Source organism: Strigops habroptila, chromosome 10, assembly GCF_004027225.2.
Source record: "Strigops habroptila isolate Jane chromosome 10, bStrHab1.2.pri, whole genome shotgun sequence".
NCBI classification, from domain to species: Eukaryota; Metazoa; Chordata; class Aves; order Psittaciformes; family Psittacidae; genus Strigops; species Strigops habroptila.
The window spans coordinates 23,817,961-23,843,003 of NC_046359.1; the positions used below are offsets into that span (position 1 = coordinate 23,817,961).

Below are 25,043 nucleotides of genomic sequence, written 5' to 3' on the forward strand. Positions count from 1 at the left end.
TCCAAGCAATGGAAATGGGGCCATCCCAGTTGGTCAGAGAAGAAACACAGTAAGAGTGCTTGCCAGAAGAGATCTCTTCCTCTCTCCACATTATGCTATATAATGATTTCTAGAAGAAGGGTGATTTTTAGCTTGTCCAAAAGCTTAAACGTAAGAGCCAAGCAAAATATTTACTGCCATCTCGTCTAGGGATAACTTCCTTATGAGGAGAAGGAGCACTCTTAGGCTCAGTGGTGTGGTGACGTCACATTTTTATGAATTGCTGCTTTACTTTTTTTTTTCTTCTTAATTTTATAGAGAGTTTTATCCTAGTGGAAGGAGTTTAGCTGCAACAGCCTAACAAGTATTCAGTACCTTAAATTGAATGCAATTTCTTATGTTGGCTTCCTTGCATCTTGTGATGGGGAAAACTAAAGGAGTGACTCTCTTCATGGGATAGAAACCAACCATTGGTAAGCACAGTGCTGGCTTACCATCCTAAAATATAGGTAGGCAGAGGAGCAAGGGCTGTTCAAGAGTTTCTCCGTGTCATAGGACTTTTGATGCAGATACGTAAGCAGCACTGTGACTTTTGGTTGGACAGAAGGAAGCCAGCAACACGGTGATAGTTCAGAGATGGTAAGTACTCCACTTGCTTGCCTCACCCTCAAAGAAATGCCGTCCCTGACGAAATTTAAGTGACACGTAATTTAATGCAAAGAAGGAAAACAGTTGCTTTCTTAAAAACCTGCAGTCTGGTTTGACCAAATAGTCTCTTCTCCTGAGATGTTTTCTTTATCTTCTGAGTATTTTCTACAACTGTTAGTAATGCAGAACATTGAGTCCCAAGGAGACAAACAAAGCATGTGCCAATTTGAGTTGAAACCCATCATCACTTTCCAAGTTTGGAAATTTGACATATTTCTGATTTCTTGCAGATAGTTTTTGAATGTGTTTATTTCATCAAGACCTTGTATTCAGGGGAAAAGAAAAATAGCCCTGAATGCTATGTCCCTGCACAAGAGAGAAAAGAAAGTGATCTTTCTGTCAGCCAGTTCAGCCGTGGTCTGTGATTTGTCAGTGCTGCAGAGGGTCATCCAGTTTAGATAGAACTGAACGTTTCCAAGGGATGTCACCGGCCATTGAAGAATGACTCCTTTTCCTTTTGAATTAAAACTAAACCTGTGTTCCCAAGTAGGTCTGGTCAGGAGCAGGGAAATACCCTATTTTAGATGAGAAATGTATGTCCTAATTGCTTATGGCCTCTGGAGATTTCATGGGACTGTTCTCAAAGAAATGGTATTCCCTTGTTTGAGATGCTTTGGGATTAGACATTGTAGATGTTCTTTAAGGCTCCATTTTTCATTTCACACTAATATGTGTTCTGTTCTTGTCTGATAAAACAGAATATGTTTTGCTGTCTTTCTGATTTCCTGTAACATATTGCTATTTTCTGCTTCCAGCTACAAAGAAGCTTTCATGATCCTTTGGGCCTTTTCTAGTCCATAGAGTGCTAGTGGATGATGTGTATATCTGCTCCAGAGCCTTACCCATGCAAATAGCTTATGAAGGCTGAGGCCGTTCCAACCAAACATGATTAAAAGTTATAGAAATGGAGATGGAAAAAGCTATTAGGTCACGTAGTTCCCACACGCACCCCCTGGACCAGTACAGGTTTGTTTCCAATGGTACATTTTTGGTGCTTTCCAGAAGGGGTCAGTGCAGGTCAGTGTTCGTTTTGCATCCAACAGTTTGCCTCCCTTCCCCCTTCTTGAAACATTAGGAAGCCTGAATCTGGTGACGAGTAGGTTGCAAAATGGCTAAAATTTATATTATAGCTTGTAATATGATGTTGGGTGACCAAAAGCAGAAGAAATGTCTTCAAGTCCAACAACTGATCATCCAAGATTTTAAATTAGTGAGCTCTTCAAGATGACTTGTTAGCTATGTATGTATATTAAATGCTGCAGATCCTGAGAACTGCGCTGGGGATGCTCAGTCGTAGCAAAAAAGACACCGATTCACAGTTTTGTCTTGTCACATAGTCCATATTTAGAGCCTACCACAGTGATATTTTATAGTTACATAAAAAAATGTCTGGATAATTCAAATGAAATTTCGGATTGTAAAAAATAAAAGTGTCAAACCCCCTCTTAAGTCTGAATAAGGGAAGAGAGTAACAATCACGTTGCACCAAAAATGCAGTTCGTCCTACTCCAGCACTGCAGTACAGCGGCCTTCCTGAAGATTGTCCCAGTGTCATGAGTCTGTCAGGGCAGGGGGCTCCTGCAGGGATCATCTCACATGTGGGAGTCAGGTGTCCTGGTGGAGAGTGGCCACAGCAGGAAAGGCCCATTCCCCGCAACAGCAGCTTACAGGTTCTGAAACAGACTTCAGAGCATGGAGGAGAATGATATTGGGGCAGAACTTAATAATTTGAAGCAGGGATGGGGATGAAAAGGTGGCTGGAGATGGTAAGAAGGAAATGCTGCAAAAAGAGCAGGGAGAGCAGCACTCTGGTAGAAGAATGAGCGACTCACTTGAAAATAACTTGTTTATATTTTTAAGGTTTTCTTACTTTCCCAGTGGGTATGGTTATTTTTCAAAGTAAAATAACCAAGTAATAATTTCATTACGTTTCTTTCCAAGATTTCAAGCTAAGTGTAAACAGGAAAAATCCAGTGGGAAAATTAATCCAACTTCCTTTTTCGAGAGCACTTCAGTTCGGTTTCTCTACTGTCCCTCTCCTTATAAATTTTCACTGCTACTGTTCTTATACCCAGTATCTGTGGCATTGCTGACACCAGCAGAAGTATCTCAGTGATGGCATTCGTTAGAGGAAGAAACCTTTAGGATCTCTGAAAATCACTTCTGATGCAGAAATGATAAGTTCTGAGATTTTCAGTGTTTAAAAAATATTAATGACTTTTGACATTTTGGGAATGTTCCATATGGGCAAGTCAAAATGATGGAAAACAACTGAACCACTTGTGCTGAGATTTGATCTCTGACAGTTAATAGGTCTGCATGAGAGAATCATAAGGAACAAAACCTCTGTAACAACAGCATGGCAATCAGACAGGCAAACTTCCAAAGCTTTAATTTTTCCAGATGTTAAGTGCCTTTTTTTTTCCCAACCCAGGTGAAAGAGGGACTTCAGAAAAACAGACAATGAAGACCATTGAATTTGTAAGGGGTGGTTGGCATAAAGACCACCACGTTGTTGAATATTCAGATACCAGTGCGCTGAAACACAAGCAGTGTTAGTTTGCATTAAATGAAGTCGGAGGGTTTATTTGGGACAGAAAATTAAGATGTTTTGTAAGTTTTAAAATACGTTTCTGTTTTTTGTATTAAAAATGTTGTGTCTTCAGGCTGTGTTGTAGTGAATGCTGAGTTTGCTTTCAACAACAGACATGCTTGTAAATGGGAAGGATGAGCAGGAGGAGACCTGGAGTCCTGGGTCATTCACATGAGGAGAGTCCTGGGGTGGTCTCTCACTGGGAGTCATGAAAGCCTGAGGCCAGCTGTCTGCATGAGTGTTCTGTGCTGTTGGCTGCAGCACATACAGCCTTGACTCAGTTTCCTCTCTTGTTGCTACCAAAGCCTGAGGTTTACCAGAGAAGCCTTGGGACAGTGTAGACAAAACGCAGTGATGCCCAATCCTTCCTTCTGGCAAACTGATGGGTTGCCGTAGAAGCTGTTTCACTGAATATGTAGTGTGGACATCTGTAAGCTTCCCTGTCTCTGAGTGCAGGAGGATGCACAAGTTCAGCCGTAGATCACTCCACTCAAGATTCACATGGGGCTGTCTGAGCGCAGAGCAGGCTCTGCAGCCTGGTCCAGCCAAACCATTCAAACACCTAGACTTTTAGTGAAGTGGGATTTTTGTAACAACGCATGAAGACTGAAATAGTTTGCAGGAGAGAGTGCCAGCTGGATTTATACTTTGTGAGAAGAGCAGAGGCTCTGTCATAACAATGAACTTTGCAGTCCTCTTCTTGCTCTTGTTCACATATTTAGCTCCATGAGGTTGGAGTGGGGGAAGCCCGTGCTGTGCTCTGATGTTGGACCATGATGGGACGTGATGGAGAGATCTCCAGCAGGGTTTTACTCTTATGGCTCCTCCAGCCAGATGGCTTCAATCTACTGACCAATTCTCTGTGCTTTGTGTGAGGTCTGTATGCAATTTAAATGGAGCCTGTTCTCAGCTAGTTTTGCCTTTTCTTTGCCCCCATCCCCCACATGCACATATATTCCCAACTGACCCTTTTCATGCTTCCCTTTTCTCTAGCCATTCAGGGAAATTATGCTGGCACCATACAACAAATATATCAGCTGGATTTGCCTCAAAGCCGTTCACTTCTGGAGGCTTTCAGCCATCTGACTCCTCCAAGTATTTCTGAGAAGAGTGCTCACTTAGGCAACTGTGCTGTTGATGTAGCTCTAGCTCTCAAAGTGCTATTTCTTTGTGATGCTGCTGTTTTCCAGCTGGTTGGAAATTTAGGACGTGACACTTGTTGTGCACACCTATGTTTGCTACTTCTGTGAGTCCTAGCATATTTGGCTAATCACATTTACCTGAGCCTCAGTTTATCTTTGCATTTTGCAAATCTGGAAGGAGCGTATTTGCCCTCTATGTTATTTTATTTTGCATTTTCTGATATTATTCAGCATTAAAAGCCTCAAATATAATGACAAAAGCAGGGACTGCCCTTCTCACTGCATTTTTATCACTTAGTGCCAAAATTGTCTACTACTACTGAGTAGTAGACAATAGGAGACAGTATTATTAGACAGTCTTCTAAACAGAAGACAGAAGAAGACAATGGAAGAGTGATCGCAGTACAAGACAGTAGGGCATTTCTGTTTGTCTTGTTTCAGTGATCATCAAGCTTGCTTTCTGGACTGGCGTGTTGGAAGGAAGATCAGCTGGGCTGGAGTGATGGTTGCTGGTCTATTGAAATCAGTTTACATCATCCCTAACCGTAAGTGCTTTCTGCTTTGTAATCTGTTGCACTGCATTTTTTAGTGAATTCTTTAATTAATCAGTGGCTTGGAAGAGACTTGGAGGCTACTGGAAAATAATAGCATTGCCCTCCTTGCCAGGCAGGTGAAAACACAGTATGCTCTTGCATTTCTTACAGCTTCCTCGTATGAGCCACAGCCAGCTGGATACCTTATCTGTTTAGAGACAGATAAGGGAAAAGGGAATTTCCCCTGGGGAAAGAAGGCACCGGAGCACTTTTATGACACTTTCCAATTCTCCTGGTACATTGGACTGTAGGGTCTACATGGGCCTCTGCCATGTTGTGCAGTTCAAAGAGCTATTCCACTGATGAGGATTTCCAAAGTGTATTGCATTGCAGTGTTGTTTCTCTTTGCATTTAATTTCTGTCAGTTCTTTCTGGAAAAGGCATTCGGTGTCTGTTTGTGTGAGTGATAATGACAAGCAATTCTCATTTTGATATCTGAGACATGGAAGTAAACTCCCCTCCTGACCTCGAGAATACTTGTTTCTGGTACCCTGCAGATCTCATGCATAAACAAGAAGGGCTCTGCCTTCAGTACACCCCCCCCCAAAAAAAAAACAACCCAAACCAAAACTGTTAACTAATCTCACTGAGTGAATCAGAGAAGAATATGAGCTTGGCATGCGACAAGAAAGCTGAGACAGTGCTTAGCAGAGATGAAAGTGAGATACTGATGGCCAGAGTTTAATTGGGTTTTCATAAAACATGCTGTTCTTCACAATTTGGCTAGTGCTTGAGAGTTTCTTTTTATGAGTCTGGCAAGACAATGAAACTTCATTTGCTTTGCAACTGGAAAAATGAACCAGAGTGATATTCAGAAGAGCACTAGGACTCTTTGTCTCTTGTATTGAGAAGAAGCAATTCAGCAGCAAGGGAACGAGAGCCTCCTGCAGCCAGAGAAGCAGAGTTTAGCAGTAAATCAGCTCAGCTGCAGTCGTCACCACATGATATTCTTTAGCTGTCACTGGGGAGAATTCTGCTCATCTCCAGACATCAAGATTTTGACTTCAGTTAGTATTTATTTCCATTTTTACAGATGTGCTGTACAGTGATGGGTGGGGTGTGTTAACCTACTTTTTCACACCTGGTCCACACCTGTTTGGGATCTCATTCCCTGCCCTACTGGGCAGCAGCTCTTGAGCTTTGTTGGATCCTGGATCTCAAGCCAACTGAGAGTGGTGAACAACTTTGAAACTCTTGGCCAGAGGGCTTTTTGTTTTTAAAGTCGGAGAGGTTGATAGGTTTTGTTTTGCTCTGGAGTGAATATTCATTCTCATGACAAAACCATTTCACAATAAGCTATTTCCATTTGACAGCTCTTTCGCAGCATATGTGTGAAATAAGTTGTTTTTTTGTAGTCCAGTTCCTACTGGGTGAGAATATCCCTGTCTCAAAAAGGCACTGGACTTTCATCATGCTCATTGATAGTTCAATCAAAGAAGTTTTGGACTAAATATTCCTCAGAGTTGAAACTTGCTAGGCAATGCAGAAGTTGATCCTCCAGCACACTGTGCAGAAGCTTGTTCTTGTCTTGCCTGTGTAGCTTCTTTTGGGTAAGAAGGGGATTCTGCTCTCCAGGGCTGTGGATTCAAGCACGTGAAATTCAATGCAAAAATTTTAAACCAAAAAACAAACGGCATTGTTTAGAATCCTGTTGTAGCATGTTTTTTTCATTTGCACTGTGGGAGCTTTAAATATTAGTATGTGAGCACCAGCCAAATTTAGGTTGGTCAAGGCTAGAGAAGAACACTGAGCAAGTTCAGAGAGACCCAGCTACGCTTACTGAAAAGGCAGCTCAGTGGCAAATTAAGTTCCCTGTAGAATACCAGAAGATAATTCTGGTATTCTGGGAGAAAACTCATTTGCTCAGACATCTTCAATTGCTCTAATTTAATTCCTTTAGTTTAGAAAAAGACCTGAACGACACTACTCAGTGTGTTCATCAATGTCACTGAGAATATACTTGATTGGGCATTGTGTGAGTGGCAGTATGTGGAGAGTCACTGTAGTTATTAATAACATAACTGAAAGCCAGAATAAGCATTATGATTCAGGCTTTTAAACTAATACCAGTTCAAATTTGGATGGTGGACAGGTTGCTAAGTAGATTTACATCCTCCTCTGACTTGTTTGGTAACTTTTTCTAGTGGCGAGTTATATATATATATATAACTATAGAGATTTTGGGACTGATACAGCAGAGTGATTCACGTGTTCCACACTTGCTGGTTTCTGTCTGTATGGGCTAAAGGAGATGGCGAGTCAGGACTGAGGTGCGTGGAAGGAGCTGTGCTGTGAATGTGGGACAAGAACAGTTGGGATGACATAAGTGAAGGCCAGGACAGGCCAGCAGAGATGGGTTATGGGATCACAGAGCTGAGCTGTGATTAACTTGTGAGTAAACCAGCATGTTGCTGTGGCACTGGAGCTATCGATCAAGACTTGGAGACAGCTACTGGGCAATATGTTATAGTGCCAGAATTGAAATAGTAGGAGAGCTGCAGGTCAGCTTAAGGAGCATCTGCAGAGTTTGTTGTGGTGACACCAGGGAACAACAGAGAAAGGAGGGGAGTTGCCAGTCAGGAACGAAGGAATTTGGCCGAGTTCAGTATTTGGAGTAACTGGTTAGTGCTGAGGTGCTTTCTTCTTCCTTTGGAGACCACTATGTGTCAATCTTTCCTCTTTTTTTTGCAATTTTCCTTTAAGAATGTGGGTCCCCCTGAGCAGCAGGTGATCCTGACTATAACGTAGAATAAGCTTGGGAAAGTTTTGTTAAAAGAGAGTGGGTTATAAAAACAACCCTCTCGGCACGGCTTGAACCTGTCAGCATGACGCTGCCGACGACGCAGCTGGAGGGGAACACGGCAGGCTCCTCGGCCTCAAAGCAGAGCAGCCCACACAGCCTGCAAATGTTATGGGCCCAGTGTGGGTCTGGGGGAGGTGTGCCTGCCTTGCCAGGTGGGCCATGCATGGAAGTCAGATGCTTAAGTGGCCATAAGCCTCTAATTAAAGCGATCGTTTTGAATCCTGGTTCTGCCAAGGGCTCGAGAGGGGTGAGGAAGGTGCCTGAAAGTCCTTCTAGGCTCATCTCCAAAGCACAGGCTGCTCCTGAGTGTTCTCTTCAGGGCTACATTATCAGCCCCTTGTAAAATGAAATAACTCTTCATAAGGATAGTTCTCTCTGCAAGTGGCTGCAGCATGAAGGTATTCTGGTGTCCGGGCCTGGAGCAGTCAAAAAAAGCTAGAAAGAAAGTGGGCAGGAAGCTGGGGCATCTTGTGTCACTGAGGCCCAGGGTGCCAGTCTCCCCAGAGTGTCTTGATGCCCTGCTCCGGGTCAGGAGCCCTAGAGCAGGGGTTGCTGCAAACATTTCCATACAGACAAACTGACTCTGTTTTTTCCTGTTGGCTTTGGTCTTGGCTTCTTTGTGTTCCAGAAAGGGAGAATTTACCCTCTGCAAATGCAGGGCTTAAATGCAGTTTTCCTGGAGCTCAGGCAGTCAGCCAAATCAGCAGGAGCTTTTTGGAAATGACAGGAGCCAGCTGAGGTCAGTTTTGAGCCGATAGGAACTTTACTAAACCAGTTGTGATCAGGAGTAACTTTCATTACGCCAAGTCAGTAGGAACTGCAGAGAGCTGGCTGAAAAGGTGTAATTCCTGATGAGGAGCTTTTGGATGGAAGTCACCTCCTAGATGAAGAAGTCAGGGCTGTGCTGAGTTATTTGCTGCTAGAAGAAGGGACTTTGTTCTCCAGCAGCTGAACTAAACTAGGCTTTTTAAGTTTTTTTCTCATATTTCCCCATTGTATACTAAAACCTTTACCAAACAGGCAGCAATGGACCTATAGCTTTTGTGTAAGGAGCAGCAGAATTTACTATGCTCTTTGTAGGTGCCCTGAGGCCAGGCTGGAATCTTCTCTGCTCACAGCTGCTGTCTCATTCCACTTTGTAGTCCTCACCTCAGATGTATGGAAGCTTCTTTGATTTCAGAGATACTGCAGGAAACTGTTTGCTCTCATTGTTCTCAGAGCCATCTGTTTGAAGAAGAGGTGTCATCATAGCATGACATGCGAATGTATGCAGTGCTATGTTGTGGGATATTCGTCATGCCATGTCTCTAGCCATGCAGTAGCATATATGAGCATGTCCTTGTGCCTGTCTATCAAGGCCTCCTGTTTTATGGGTTGTTACATCCTGTTGGCATAAATTTTCTCAGGATGCTTCCAGGCTGTCCTGCTTCCAATGCAGCATCTCCTCCATGTTCTTAGGTGACTGGCTGAGGATGCAGGCCACCTGCGCTCAATCCTCTGCTTTGCCACAGACTTTCTCCATGACCTTGGCAAGTCGCGAAGTAATTTTTCCAACACTTTTTTCTTGTGACCAATCAAATGGCACATTTTTAGAAGCAAAAGTCAGAACCCAAGAGAATAGCAAGAATAAGCTTTTGCATGCTGGCCACTCTTGAAGTACAGAGTACATACATGTGGTTTATTTGGTTGTGCTTGAGAAATAATAGCTTAAAGTAGTTACCAAGTATGATCAAGAGCATAGCTACATTGGCAGAGCCACCTAGTGGGAATATGGTCTGCATATCTGGAAGTCTTTCTGCTGGACTGGGCATCATTTACTGCCTCCTCTCTTCCCAGCCTAGGGCCATTTGCTTGTTTACCTGGTGACAAAATTTGGAACAGTGCAGGGCTGCATCACTTTAAATACATCTACATGAGGGTTTTTTCTGGCACAGTACCTCAGCAGCCTTCTTTGGCTGGATGAGCTTTGCAAAGTGGGACAAGCCTTAGTCTTCAAGTTCCTCAGGGACTTAACCTTAACTGGGACATAATGGTGTGTATGTTCCCTCTAGGTCTGTATGAAGGTGAAGACATTAAAATTAAGAGTTGTGCAAGGTGTAGCAGAAGGAACCATTGAAAAACTTTGATAGATACAGTATCGTTCAACCAAGATTTCATTAGATGTTCAGTTCATAAGATGACTTGAAATGTGCACTTGGTAAGTGGAGGTGAAAATATGCATGAGGTGGAGAGCATTTCAGCATTTCCTTAATTCTAAATATCCTTTGCAACACTACTGAAGATACCTGTGTTTATATACAAGGAAGGAAAATGTAAAACAGGAGAGCATTAAGGTAGTCTGTTTACTTTTAGCCACTCCCCCAGCTTGCAGAGTGTTTTGATCATTGGTTCTGAGTCTTGTCTCTCAAGCAGAGGAAAATACTTGAACTGGGAGTTCTCAAGGGGCAAGTGTGGATAATGGCACTTCACTGCAAATTCGAGGCCTTTCAGCTGATCTTGTTAGTCTCTGCTACAGGACCAATAGTTCTGAGACTTAGTGCACAATTAGGTGTGCTGGTTTTGGCTGGGATAGAGTTAATTTTCTTCCCAGTAGCTAGTATGGAGCTGTATTTTGGAGTTGGGCTAGAAAGAGTGTAGAAAATGCAGGGATGTTTTAGTTGCTGCTGGGCAGTTCTTACACAGCATCAAGGCCTTTTCTGCCTCTCACACCACCCCACCCGCGAGGAGGTTGGGGATGCACAAGAAGTTAGGAGGGGACACAGCCGGGAAAGCTGACCCCAGCTGACCCAAGGGATATTCCATACCATTCAGCACCACGCTCAGCATATAAAGCTGTGGGAAGAAGAAGGAAGGGGGAAATTTGGAGTGATGGCATTTTGTCTTCCCAAGTAACCGTTACACATGATGGAGCCCTGCTCTCCTGGAGATGGTTGAACGCCTGGCTGCCAATGGGAAGCGCTGGATTAATTCCCTGTTTTGCTTTGCTTGCGTGTGTGGCTTTTGCTTTATCTATTAAATTGTCTTTATCTCAAGTCATGAGTTTTCTCACTTTTACCCTTCTGATTCTCTCCCCCATCCCACCGGGGGGAGTGTCAGTGGGTGGCTGTGTGGTGCTTAGTTGCTGGCTGGGGTTAAACCATGCCAGTAGGTCTCTTTCAGAACAAAATTGTGAAATTAATCCATCGCTATCCTTGAAAGCTCTGTGATCTGACCTGTTCCTCCACAGATCGGACTCTATTATAGGAGCTTTTTCTAGCATATCCTGGAAAAGCAGCTCCTTCTCTTGGCCTGAATACTGATGGCCCAGTTGACCTACTGTTTTTGGTTTCAGGAAGAGACCTCGATCCCACTGGTTTCAGAAACAAACATTCCTTGTGGCCACTTCTCTAAAGTCAGCATTTCACATTGGTGCATATTTGGCCTTTATACTTTCAAAGCAGCTCAGGGGTGGTATCTAGTTTCTAGGCTATTTCTTCCAGCCCAGGAGTCTTTCTACCCATCTCACTCTGTGTGTTTTTATAAATGGCAGAGAGGAACTGGACTGTAGCATACAGGTCATGTTGCTTTTGTGGGTTTTCTTTTTCATGGTATACAGTATACACTGGATTGTGACATGAACTGCAAATGCTCTGTAGAAGGCTTTTTGCCCTTCAATAGAAAGATTTCAGTCTGTGCCCCAGTACAGCTCTGCCTCTGTCTTCTAATGGGAGGCCTCAGCATGGGGAAGCAAGTCCTGGGAAGGCAGAGCAACAGGGCGGGAATTAGTCAGAGGCAGAGGAGAGCGGCTCCATACTAATGGCCAGATAGGCTCTGACAGCCTCACACCAACCGGCCACTCTCCTCTACAGGGAGTTTATGAGGCCTTGGCTTGTGTGGCCACCTCCACTTATGAATGAAAATCAAAACCAGATTGATGTCCCCCTCCCAACAGCAGCTGCCTGTTTTTTTGCATAAATCTTGCTCCCCTGCCCCTCTCCAGGGGAGCTCCATAAAATAAATGGATTCATTACATGCGGATTTCCTTTTCCTTCTTCTCTGGAGAAACAAAGAGCCTATTAGACACAATATGGAAATGCATATACGCATGCACACACGTGCAGGCAACATGAAAACGTGCACGTGCACATGCAGCGTATAAGCTCCCTCCCATCTCCATACCCAGACAGTGCCATAAAATACGTGCAGGAAACCCCTTCTCCTTTCCATGCCCAGCTCTGCTGAACACACAAGCCTGTATTCATTCACCCAGATCTGCAACTTGAATTCTAGGCTAACAAGGACAGGAAAGCCCAGGGCGAGTTGCCTCCTCGCAGAAGGTGCAGCACTGAGAGTGCACTGAGTGGGGGGTTGCCTTCTTTCGCCAAAGCCTCCTCTAGTGCCCAGGAGCTGTGTTTTTACCAAGAACATAAGGACCTTGTCCTCACAGCAGGGCTTGCAACAGGCTGCACACATGGGACATCATAACCACAGGAGCTGGGAGACTGCCAGCTCTCCCTCCAGCTGAAGCAAAGGAGGGTGCTTTGTGGCTGAGAAAAGGCAACGGGATAAAGGTAGGGAGGTGGCTGGGAGCCCTTCATTCCTCTCATCTCCAGGTGGCGGCAATACTGGCACAGGAAAGAGCTGGAAAACACACCTTCCCTGAAAGCTCTGCCTGTGTGCAGCGGTTATAGATGCAGATCTCACACACCTGCATATCAGGGTGAGGGACACACGGGCAACCCCTCGCTGAGCAGGTTACACAAAGTTAGGAGATGTGTACATTCACCTTCAGGATGCTGCCGTAAGACGTTGGCCCCAGGACAAGGCTGTAGCACGTGGGTATGTTCCCACTGTGTGCTAAAACTGGGTCAGAGCCTGGGTTTGAGAACTAACTTGCTTCCCATGCAAACTGTGAATGCTCTAACCTTCCGATCCCACTCCCTCCACCTTCAACCGGAAAACCTCTGGGGCTCTGAAAGCTCGCCCTTGACAAGGTGCTGTGTTGTAGAAACAACAGCCAAATTACAACAGCACTAGGAAACTCGTTGTATCCTTTACCAGCTCCTAGTTACTTCTGCTCATCTGAATGGGGAGCCAGGAATGGAGGCAGGAGAGCTGATTTCTCTCCCTGGCACCAGGGGATGCTGTGCCTTGGACAAGGGAGAGGGGCACAGAGCTCAGCTGGAGGGTAGGAGGCAGGCACAACAATGACATTTGCTTGGTCAAAACTCTGCAAAAACTGGTGTTCGAGGGAAGGAACTGAACATGAGTTTCCTTTTTCATCCAGAATCCATACTGCTGTGGAGCCTTTTTCAGCCTTTTAAGGAACTGGTGGTGTAAATTTAGGAGGGCATGGCAGCAGGCTGGAGGCAAGAGAGACCCGTTCAAAACAGAGGGTGAGGAGAACAGTGTTGCCAAGACCCAAATCTCTCAAATCATAAATGTTTCAGTAGTGTAAGAAGATACTGGTGTTTTTGTCAGGCCTGCAGTATTGGGCTTTTGGGTTAGAGTCAGGCTCCATTGCTAGCATTTCCTGGCAGCTATGAAGAGGAGGAACTTTCCCTTATAAGATGTATGTTTTCACGTAATTGAGTGAGTCTGAGAGCTGGAGCTTTAAGAAAAACAGTGACTCAAATGGGATGTCTGATGAAATCTAGAAAGTCAGCAGCACAGGGCGGTGTGGGGAGACAGACCCTGCAAAGGAGGGCTTCTGAAGAGCTGCGGAGCAGAAGCCCTGTGACTGAGAGAAGTTAGCAAGACCTGAGATATGAGGGAGCTTAAAACGATTCATATTGCCTTAAGTTCAGTACTCTGACTCCCAAGCTTTCAGACATTTCAAGCTGGACCACAAAAATTCATGGTAACTTTAAAATCATGAGCTTTTGAAAAAGAGTAAGTGCTGTATTTTCTGTCTTTGCCTCTTCGTTTCTGAGCTGTAGAGCTGCCTTCAAAGGGCATTTTGTAGTTTCCTCCACAGTGTACACTACTAGAAACTTCTCTCATGTAGAAAACATGTTGCATTGGGCTCCTAATTTTTAGTTTTCCCCACAATCAAGAGGACTAGAAACTTTTCTTCTGTAGAAAACATGTTTCTCACCTAATCATCTGTCATCAGGATCTGGAGCTTTAAGGAAAAACAGGAACAGTATAATGAGATCCACAACCCATAACAGGCACTGGCAATGCTGCTTCAAATGGCTTCACTTCACTGGTGTCTGCAAGGACTTTGTATACACAAACATGGAGATTGCAATCTTGACCCTGGACGTGCTGGAGCCTTGAAATGGCCAAACTGGGTCAGCCCCCAAATCCATTTATTCCTGGAGCCTGTCTTGGATGCTCTGATGCTTTCTCTTGATACCTTTGCCAGATGCTTCAGGGGAGGGTGCAAGAACTTCGCAGTAGGCAGGTGTAACATAGTCTGTTCCACACTTAACATCCTTTTCTGGTTCCTACCCCTTAGGGATGGGCTTGGGACCTGAGTATGAATTATGAATTTTAGCACCTTTTCCAGAAACATTGTTAGCTCCCATTATGATGTTGTTCGGGGTTTTTTTTCTTTTTTCTTTTTCCTTTCCCCCTTTTATTCTTATCCACGTCATTGTCCAATCTTTTTGTAAGGTTTGCTAATTCTTGGCTTCCCCAGCTTCTTGTGTTAGGGGTGGCTTAGTCCAACTAGAGATAATGTGAAGGAAATTCTTTACTTTGATGAAGTTTGGAGTGGTCGTTTCTTCATCTTACTGAATATCTGTTCTCCCTGGTGCATCCAAGGACAGCAGCAACACCCAGTTGTCTTTCTATCTGTGAGTGTTTTGTATGCGTTCATCAGGATGCCTTCTGGTTGCAAGAATGCATGGTGCTGGGGATTTGTGCCAGTGAGTCTCTTTGCTTGAGTCTCCCATGTACCTTACCTGCTTTCTTTTATAGCCCCTGCTTCCTCCCCCAGTATTCTTTCCTCCCTACGTGTGTTACCTGATAGCTGAGGCCCTCAGCTTGGTCTGAGACAGCCTCTGGTCTGTTTCCTGTTGTGACCTTTTGCATCAGCATCTGCACCTCTTTAGACTACATGCTCTGGCAGGGATGAGCTTCTGTATATGTGTGTTTGTGCCTGCAAACCATGATTTCAGCTAGAACCTCTGTGCTCTACTGTACTGCATACAGTGATTAGTAATAATTTATTCTTTAATAAACCCTGCTCTGCCATTCATAGGGTTGAGTTGAGAGCTCTTTCTTGGTGACCTGGTGCCCAGATTGGTGGTGGGGCTTATCCCCAGAGCACAACAAAGCCAATGGCTTGGAAGGGATGCAGCACTCCCAGTTCTCCATGGGAAGCAGAAGGCACATAATTCTCTCCAAAACCAATCCTGCCTCTGTCTCCCTTCTTTGCCCCTTATCTCTGAGGATATTTGTATGCAAATAGGATCAAAGGCTCGGAGATGCAAGATAGACTGCCTGAATATTCACTGGAAGGCACTGGGGCAATGCACTTCAGAGCAACCCATCCTCAGCTCACAAGTGAGTGAGGAGGAAGGTTGGAAGCAGGGGATCAAGCCCTGACCCTTCCCTGACGGTCACTCCTCTTTCTTACTCTTGGGAAGCACTTGCTGCAGTTTGTTGAACCAATACCTCCCCTCTGGATGGAAAATCCAGCTGGAGATGTGCCTGTGATATCTGACACTTGTAATTCATGGTATGTTGGCCAGTTCTGTAAATTGAAGCAGGAGCACAAACAGCTCCTCATGACTTGCCAGCCACGTGTGGGGTTCAGTAGTCACACCGTGTGTGGGATCCTCAGGAGAAATCTTTCCAAGCAGCAGTGGGACTATGATGGGGGAGAGGTGGGAGCGGGGAAGGGTGACGGCTCCCTGGTTTTGATGTGAGTGAAGAGGTAGGTGAAGTTTGATAACTTGTAGATTTGCTCAGACCCAGGAGCTGATGGGGATTTGGAGGTGAGGAGCTGAGCAGCTGGCAAGGGAGCCAGTCTGCTGGAAGCGGGGAGGAAGATTTTGGCTATGCTTGTGTGGGGCTTTTTTGGCTTCCTCCTCACTGCAGTCTGCCTCCAGGGACTGGGACTGCAGCTGCCACTGCAGAGTTCAGCCTGGGCTTCCTCTTGGAGAATAGCTTGTGGCTTTGATCAACCATAGCCATGTGCCACCATCCCTGCCTGCTCTCTGGGTGTGGAGTTTGGCTGTTCAGACAAATGGAGGCTCACCTGGAGGTGGACACTAGCCCTGCTGCTGTGACAGCCCTGCCAGACCCAGGACTTACTCTGAGGGCAAGGAGAAAGATGCTGCCAAGCCCAGTTGGCTCTGGTGTGTGATGGGTGTTCAGCTTCAGTATATCAACCGCTGCCCAGACCACCCCACTAGTCCCTGCATGGGAAGAAAGGGACAAAGGAGCCTTGAAGATGCCAGTGTCCTGACTCTCAGGGAGACTAGGCATGTTCTTGGGGGCAGGATGGAGACACAAATGACCAAGGCAGTGGGAGGGGAGCATGCTGCGTCTGCCAGCCTCTGTCTTTGATGCCAGGCTCCTCCTGTGTGTTTGTCATGTCCTGGCAAGTTACCTGTGTCTAGTCATTCCTTGCTCAGCAGATGGGACATACAGCAATAAAACCTGGCTGTGTTTCAGGCAGTGCTTTTTTAGGTTCATCTGCTCCCTGTCCCAGTTGGTGATCCCCTGGCGAAGAAGGATATAGTAATGGCAGAAGGATAATATTCAGCCTGTTTGCAGTCTGTGAAGATCTTTCCTGCCCATCACACACACTATGCTATGAGTTAGCAGATACCAGAACTGCACATTAGAAACCACCTCCAGCTTGTCTTCTTTGGGCTGCAGTGCCCATCACTGTGATACTTGGGTACTACCCAAATTATTGCAGGCCTGAAGCCTTAAAGCTTAGAGCTCTTATGGGCCTCTGGGTGGGCCCACTGGCCCTGCCTGCATCCAGACAAAGCCACTGCTACCCCCAGGTTTGCAGACAGGACATTTTCTCCCAGTAGTAGAAGTTTGAAGGTAGACTCAGGTCTGGCAGCCTGCACAGGCTATTAAAAACCCACCTTATAAAATATGAGCTAGGAAGCAAAACACAGCGACATAAGAGAAAGAGGAGGAAACCACCAATTAGGAACAGCCCCCGAGGGGATGCTTTCTCAGGAGCCAGGAGGCACTCTGCCAACAGGGCTTTTGGAGCTGGATGGGGCTGGCTGGGAGGGCAGAGCTGGGGGTGGCTGTGTTGCACAGAGCCTTTCTGCAGTCAAGAGGGCTGGTCCTGTAGCCCGGGAGCTGCTGCCCCTCAAACAAGGCAGCCCTGGCTGCGTGAGGGCTAGCACCAGGAGTGGGGAGGAAAAGCAGGAGGAGCGCCCAGAAGGTGCAGCCTTGCTTAGCCTATGGCAACCAGCTAGCAATGGGGAATTCCTTCCTCCAGAAAGCAGCTTTGCCAAGGAGCAGCTGGGAGTAGCTTGCAAAGCTTTCCTGATACCCAAGTTCACCACAGAATGGCAAGAACGTGCCCAACCACAGGGCTGCTGCAGGCAAGTAGAAGCTCTGGAGCCCTGCAGCAAGCAGAGAGAGCCCCTCCCCTCCCCAAGATGAACCCACAACTGCAGAGGTGGCCTCTTAGACCATCAAGTATAGGTTGGTAGAGAAAAAGGACACAGGATCTGAGCTTTTTTGTCAGCGCATCCTTCCAATGGTTTGGTAAAAGCCAGGGGATTATTGTTCAGTTCTGGCCTGTTGGGCTGTTGTGGCTGGTTGGGAGTCAGGGTTGTTGCCCGTTGGTGGTGGCAGAATGTGCTTTGTGGTGGGAGCTGTGCTCCTGATAAGGAGCGCTGAGATACTGAGGGCTGAATGACCAGGACGTGGCTCGTGGACCAGTACCGTGTGCTTTCTGCTGGAGAGGAGTGTGCAGTGCGGCTTTTATTTGCTCTGGCTTGGTTTCAGTCCTCCTGGAGATGCCAGCTTCTTACCAGCTTAGAGACCTGCTTAGGCAACGGACTGTCCAGGGCCTGTGAGGAGAGGAGCCTCCGGTGGGCAGCCTGAAGCACCTGAAATACCATCTGCTTTTTGGGAATGTAGGAGATTTATGTCCCACTGTTTTATCAGCAATGAGGCGACTCATCAACTGGCTGCCCAGACAGTGTTTAACATCTTCTGTGGTCACCATTTACTACCCTTGTAGTGGGCACCTGGCTGATCCCTGCAGGGGTTAGCAGTTTGCTTCAGCTCTTTAATGTCTGGGTCTGTGCTTTGGGAGCAGCTCAGCCATCCTCACTGATCCCCCTGAGTGAAAGGACACAAGAGCAGTGTTTCAGGTCAGGTCTGCCAGGTGAGGATTGCTGCAGTAATAGTGAGCACAGTGGCCACGCAGAGCACTGTGGGCAGAGTGGCACAAATTCTTTTGGAGATGCGTAAGTGAGAGCTGCTTAAAATTTGCCTGGCTTGAAGCAGGGACTGAGACCTCAGCCTGTAGTGACACAGACATCTTCTCTATCCTGCAAGCTTCTGTGTGGAGGTGCTCTCCCTCCTTCCAAGGAGCTGTTCCATGTTGTATAAGGGAATCAATATTCATTAAGTGAGGGATTTGAGTACAGGCCTCATCCTGTCAGAGGAATCACAGCAGTGTAATGAATCAGTCTCTCTGGTCCATTTGATGCAGACCATGAATCTGGGTTTCCCACATCCTTCTTGAGTGCCAAACCTCGACCTGTGTGATCTGTCAGCCCTGATAAGATTCCACAGAAAGGTTAATTTCCATTAACTTGGTGTTTTTCCAATAATTAAAAAAAAAGTTTGCTGAGAAATACCACATAAGATCTAGTTGGACATGTCAGTCTTCTTCCCAGGAGAGAGTCTGCACCAGAAATCGCCTCACACCAGCTGAACGTCATAGTGAAAAACACGCACTGCACAGTTAGCTGTAAGTATTTTGCCTACTAGCATATGCAAGTGAAAACACAGAAAGGAGCTTCAGTTTGACATGCAAGGTAACAGAAATCAGGCTGTGTAATGTTTTCTGCCTGACTACCCATATCTAATATGAACAGTATGGTGAAAAGAGAAACAAGAAGTAGATAAATGTTAGAAAGATATCTTCTGAGTCACTGCGGAGTGAACAGCAGGTCATGATGATTCAAGATTTGGCACTTTCCCTTGCTGAACCCAATGGCACATCCTCGTGCCAGGAGAAACTAGGCTATAGGAAGTGCTGTTTGCTGGCTGAGATAACAGAGCTGTGATCTTCCTCTTCATCAGTGTAGAGTCCAGTGGTATTTTTCATGAGAAACTAAAGCCTTGTTCATGGTATCTTGGCCAAAACTGTGCGTGGAAGTCTTCACCATCTCAGTTTCCAGTGAAATCTCTCCTCATTTCAAACACATCTTGCTCTGTGATAGCATGCACATACATTAAATTGTTAGTCTATTTGGGGAGCTAGTTCTCTTGCTTATTAGGACAAGTTATGTTTGTCCTTTTTGTTATGTTACTTATAGCCTTTATTTTTCTCTGTCTCTGAAGTGCTGAGGCGCAGAGCCACTCTCTGGCTATTTGTGGACAACACCATTGTTTGGCATGTGCATTTTGCTCCAGATAAAGTGCTCTTCTAACTTCCTTTTGGAAAGAAATATTATTGGGAGGAAGCTTCTTGTGACCCCCCAGTCTACCTTATGGATGCTGTGGACCTCAACTGTTGGGATGTAATGATGGTAATTAGTAATGGCAACCATGATTTTTTTCTCTGTTGATCATTTTTGGAGCAGTGCTCTGCTATTGTGCTTCTCCAGCTGTCCCTCCTCCTCTCTCCTTCCCCTTTACCCATCCTTCGGCATGGGCCTGTATGTGACGGTACCTTTGGGGAAGCACAGATGTGTCTACAGTCCCAAATCCTGCTGTGACTTGTTGAAAGTGTTCCAGCGGTGGTGAAAATCTTACATTTCATAGCCAACTCAACAGAAAGGAAGGGCTCTCTGTGTGGGTGACTCATTTAATTTCCCTTTGCCTATAGCAGAAGCAGCTGAACGGTTTCCAGGCAGTTGCCCCATTAGCCAGGGTGTCTCTATTGAAGTTGCATACACAGCGGCAGTCACGGTTGTTGCACCAGTGAACCAAAGAGGGCACTTGAGGCTTTTGAACACTGAAGAAAGTCCCAAGAAAGAACTGACATATGGAAACCATGCAGACCATCCCCGGGCTGCTGGCTGCTGTGGGCCTCATCCCCACCACCTCTGCCAAGGCCGGCTGAAGGAATGATGTCAGTGAGTCGCTCTGCGGGGTTCTGGAGAGTAGTGAAATGCACCCAGTGAAGTCAATGATGACATCTCGAGTCCTGGGAGGTTACATGACCATGGATTGCCCCCACGCCTATTCTGTTGGATGCAGATCTGGCAGCAGGACCCTTCAGCTCCTTGAGTACAACTCATTAATACCTGGGAACAGAGCCAAGGGGGAATAAAGAAGGCTTCAACTGGTGTGAATCCCAGCTGCATGTCTGCTTAGCAACACAGGTTTTTGTAAACACATTGGCCATGGCTCTGCACTCGCTGCTGGGTTTCTGCTGCATGCATAGTCCTGTGTGGGAGCTGGGGCCACCCCTAGGACCACTGACCCACTGAGGCCAAGAAAGTTGTGGAAATGCTGAAGCTATCAGCCACTGGGCTCTACCAGCCACCTCCCATGGGCTGCTGCTTCACAACGGAGCAGCGGGAGCAGTAGTGGTTGTGGGTCCTGGAGCAAGGAAGGCAACAAACCTCTGCTCATCTTCCTAAGCAGCCAACCAGAGTCTGATGCACTCCGGTTGCATTGGCTGGGGAGTTGTGCTAGAAGGTGTAGATGCCAAATGGTGAAGACTAAGATCAAAGCTTAGAGGAGAAAAAAACCTTACATTAGAGACAACGTTATTGTAGATTCAATGTTACTGTAGATTTTCCTCCATCCTTCTGAGGTGTACCTGACTTCAGATCCACCTGGCCTTGAGCTGGGCATGAGCTGAGGATCCTGTGTCCGTGTTTCAAAAGGCTGATGAAGCCAGCCCCACCTTCTGCTTTACCCCTAGGTGCCTCCATAGCCCCCACTGTGTTCAGTGGGTGGATCAGGAGCTCTTCCAAACACTGATGCCAGACAACTGGAGCAGGAGTCCAGGACTCACCCCTTCCAGCTCTAGGAAATAAATTGACCTAATGGATGAAGCAGGACCCTGGGAGGCAGGACTGCTGAAATCATGGGAGACAGGGGATGAAGGGATGAGGAGCCAGGATTCACAGGCTGTAGCCCTATGCGTAGTGGAGAGTGTTTGATTGTAGTGACAGAAAACATGGGTCAGAAACTTATCAGTATTATGGACAAGCCACCCAGAAGTTTTGTTTGCCTTTGATTCTGGTCTGTGTTCATTCAGCTTCTGTCTGAGGCTGGTTTTGAACCCACTCCTTTTCCTTTGAAAACCGTTTCCGCTATTGGCATAAACGAGACAAAAATGACTTCATTGCCTCCCTGAGTAAACAGATCCCACTCCATCCTCAGAAAACGAAAGCTGAGGATTCATTTTCCTCAGGACCCACGGCAGATGAATCAGAAAGCTGGACTTTTTGTGTGTGTGGGGCTGAGCTGGGCTGACAAGAGCAAGTGAGCCAAATGGGGACGGCGGAAGCGGCGTCAGAGGCTGGCACCTCTACATGCTGGGGAAGTGGCGTGCACTGGATGTGACCGCAGCCGAGGAGGATGGAGACGTCCAGCTCCAGGGCCTCTGGATACTTCAGCTGTTGAGTGAGCTGGGTCTGGGGCTTTGCAAAACAGCAAGGGGGCAAGGGTGAGCAAAAAGCCAAGAGCCTGCATGTGCGAGAAAGATGTTTCGCCTTGGGCAGCAGGCCAAAGCAGCGGTTACTGCAGCCCTTGGAGACACACTTGCAGACACACGTGCTGGCTTGCACACGCACACTCTTGCTCACACACACGTACCACTAACAGCACATGGAGGCTGATCCTAGAGGCAAGCCTGGCTTCATGCTGGTCCCTGTTAATGGCCGACATCTGGCGAGGTAGCTGGGGTGGAAAGACAGCTGGGGCCAGCGAGCCCTTTCCCTGGCTATGAGTAAAGGGGAGGGCTGAGGGTTGAGGCAGGTTGGAGTAGGCTTGTCTTCGCTAAAAGCAGCCTGCAAACACTCACTCCTGCTTCCTCTGTGGAGAGCAGGTTGAGCAGCTCTCTGCTTTTATGTTTTGTGTGTTAAAGAGCTGCCGAAAGACAATAGTGTGAAACCTCCAAACCAAAGGTCCTTGGCTGCGCCAGGCCCTAATAGCCAAGCAGGTTTTGCCAGCCCAGCCTGGCTTTGCCAAGAGGCCTTAGCTTTGATATGGAGTACGGCAGCACAGATATCCTTGATATATGTTGTTAGGAAGGATTTGTTATGCTGATGAAAGGGTTTTTTTCAATATGGACATGGACTGTTTACAGATTTGGGTTTGTCTGAGCTTCCTATTGGCAGAACTGGGGAGGAGGCAACATCCACCCCATGGGGCAGCAGCAGCCCTCTCTGCAGAAAATTGGTGGCATTTTGGCCCCTAGGGAAGAGCATTCTCTGGTGTGAATCAGTTGGTGGGTGATGGTGACCCTGCTAGAGGATGTGGGGCTTTGCGCTGCTGCTGCCTGCGGTGGTCCTGCTCCTTGTGTGTTCCTCGAGGTCTGATGTTAAATGAGGTGGGGTACACATTGCACTGGTAGGGAAATGAGGGAAAACTTTGCCTTTATTAAGCCACAGCCATTCTTCATCTGGGAGGTCTCCCCTGCCGAGCTGGGCAGCCACCACCCCTGCTTTCCAGTGGCTGCACCCCATCTTATCCCTGGAGTTTATCCCTGTAGGGGCCCAGGGTGGTGATGCTCACACCTTGCCCAGCCTGGAGAATCCCTGTCCTCTCCGTCGGAGCTCTGAGTGGCGGAAAACCTCCCCCGTGTCTCATTCTGCCTGAGCCTGGGCTGCAGCTACCCCAAGACAGCTCTTAGCAAACATACCAAAGGCTTTCTTGGCATCAGAGAAGTGATATTATCCAGCTCTGCTGCTATCATAGCCTCCTCCTTGGGAGTACAGGTAGGAGGGCTGTCAAAAGTGAGGAGGCAGAGATGGAGGGTATCGGAAGTTAAGGGAAAGAGAAAGGATCTTTTACAAATAAAGAGCAAATTTTTGTGTCTCTGCCTGTCAGGCGTGGGACTGAGGAATGAGGCCTCATTTCCCTTAGCTGAGCATGCCCGTGCTTCCCGCTGGCTGCACCCACTGGGAGATGTCCTGCCGGACAGGCCACTGAGCTGAGAGTCTGGGGGGAGTAATGGGGACAGTCAGGGCTGGTGACGGTGCACCCCAGGGGCATACACTGCAGGGTCTGGTGCTAAGCCTTGGGAACTGAGAGCCTCACCAGCACCCTCTCCCCTCACATCATCTCACCACCATTTGCCCTGTCTATAAGGCACTGGGTAGTTGGGGCTGAAGTGAACATCACAGTATCTCTCACACCAGCGATGTTCTCAAACCAGAGCTCTCCCCTGCCTGGGGTCAGAGGGGCCGGACTCTGCCCTGGGTCTCTGGCTTCCAGGTTGAGCATGGGACCACAGAGGAAGGTTAGTGTGAGCATGTGTCTAATTACTCCCCCAGATGTGAGTACACATGGCACGCCATCACCGGACACAGTCCACACGTCTCCACTTGCTCACCACTGACTCACAGCAGGCTGGAAAAGTACAATCCCACTCTGATGCTGTGATGAAGGTGTAAGTGCTCTCTAGTAATGCATGAGTAGCGTATGTGAGCAGCCAGTCAGGGACATCGGGCATCTGACGTTGCTGTGTTGAAGATAGATAGGGATGTTTACTGTATGACTGTTGAGTTCAAAAGGGAATGACTTGGGGCAGACCTTCATGACAAGCTTGAGGCTGTTTTGGGGTGATACTCATCAGTTCTGAGGATACTGGCTTGACGTCCCTCCCCCTCCCTTAAAGCCCATCAGATGAGTGTTGGGCAATCAAAGCCCTAAATCTCAGGTATTGAGGAAACAAAGGAAGTCTTGTTACATCATTAGACATTTATGCTAAGTGGGAAGGAATTCATCCTGGTGAGTGTCTGGGGGGGGAGCACTTCCTGGAGGTTGACCTGTCTGGGACACTGTGATGAGGCAGTGAGTGAGCTGGTGGTGACCAGGGAACAGGCAAGGCCTTGTGACCATGCTTCATCCTCACTGAATACTCCTGTGTGGTGGCATCTGGATGCAAAGCTCTGCTGAGGGGGATTCCCTGTGCGGGACCAGCCAGCTCTTGCCTAAAAGGCTGGGAGGGGGGCACTGGTGAGAACCCAGAGCTGGAGGAGTGGCCCATGCGACACACGTGGGCTGGTGATTCCTGTCCCCTCAGGAGGCCTTGGAAACTGCCAGTGCTGCCAGCTGCGTGGAGCTGGGTCACAGATGTGCTGCTGCAGAGCACACTCACGACATGCCCACATCTTTGCTGGTAGGCTCTAGGGAGAGCCCACAGTGATCTGAAGAGCAGGCGTGAAACTGGGTATTCCTGGGGTCTGTGGCCCTTTCTTCGAAGGCCCATCTGTTGGAGGAGCTGGTGCTGGCCCAGCCATAGGATCAGTGGGGGTATCTATCCTTTATGTCTTTATACCTCACCCTTTCACTCTTGCACACCTACGGGCCTAGGGACTGGACAGCAAAGGGGAGATGTGTGGTCTCTTGTCGTGTTGGACTGGGAGGACTGGAGAGGTAGAGCCTCTGCCTTGTGAAGGGATAGATCCCAGCCATGATCCCCCAGGCACTGGTGGAAACCTGTTTTGTAGCCTGTGGCATTTAGCTGGAGTCATTAGGAGGCTGCAGGGTGTTGCTGGGTATAGTGCTGTGACTGAGGCTGCTGCACCACTGGCCGCTCCCCTTGGCCTTTCACAGGCAGAGGAGGGAAGGTAAGACTTCAGTGAAGGGAAAGGACAGGAAGCTGTGTGGACATCCCGATTCGGGGGTGAACGCCGTTTTGACTTCCCTCCTTCATGTTGTGTTTGTGCAGCCAGAGCTGCCATAGGCATCTGTGATACAGCTGCTTGGCCTTGCCTACCGGTCTACCTGACTTTCAAACCCTTGATAGCACTGTGCTGCCATGCAGCTAGGGCAGTGATGATGAGTTCGGTGCTGTGATGTGTCCCTTTGAGATGGACCATGCTAACCCTCTGGCTCTGTACTTCTGACCATAGATGCCAACCATTTGACTTTAACCAGCATGTCCC

At 47.3% G+C, this 25,043-nt stretch overlaps 1 protein-coding gene across 1 annotated transcript in view; it reads left to right on the plus strand.

Moving 5' to 3' along the window:
* RSPH9 (radial spoke head component 9) overlaps positions 1–25,043 on the plus strand; it is a 138,696-nt gene that overhangs the window by 44,843 nt on the left and 68,810 nt on the right. The window contains exon 5 of the mRNA XM_030498780.1: positions 4,864–4,967. Within this exon, the coding sequence (XP_030354640.1) occupies positions 4,864–4,925 (62 nt within the window). The 3' untranslated portion in view covers positions 4,926–4,967. The remainder of the gene's footprint in view (positions 1–4,863; positions 4,968–25,043) is intronic.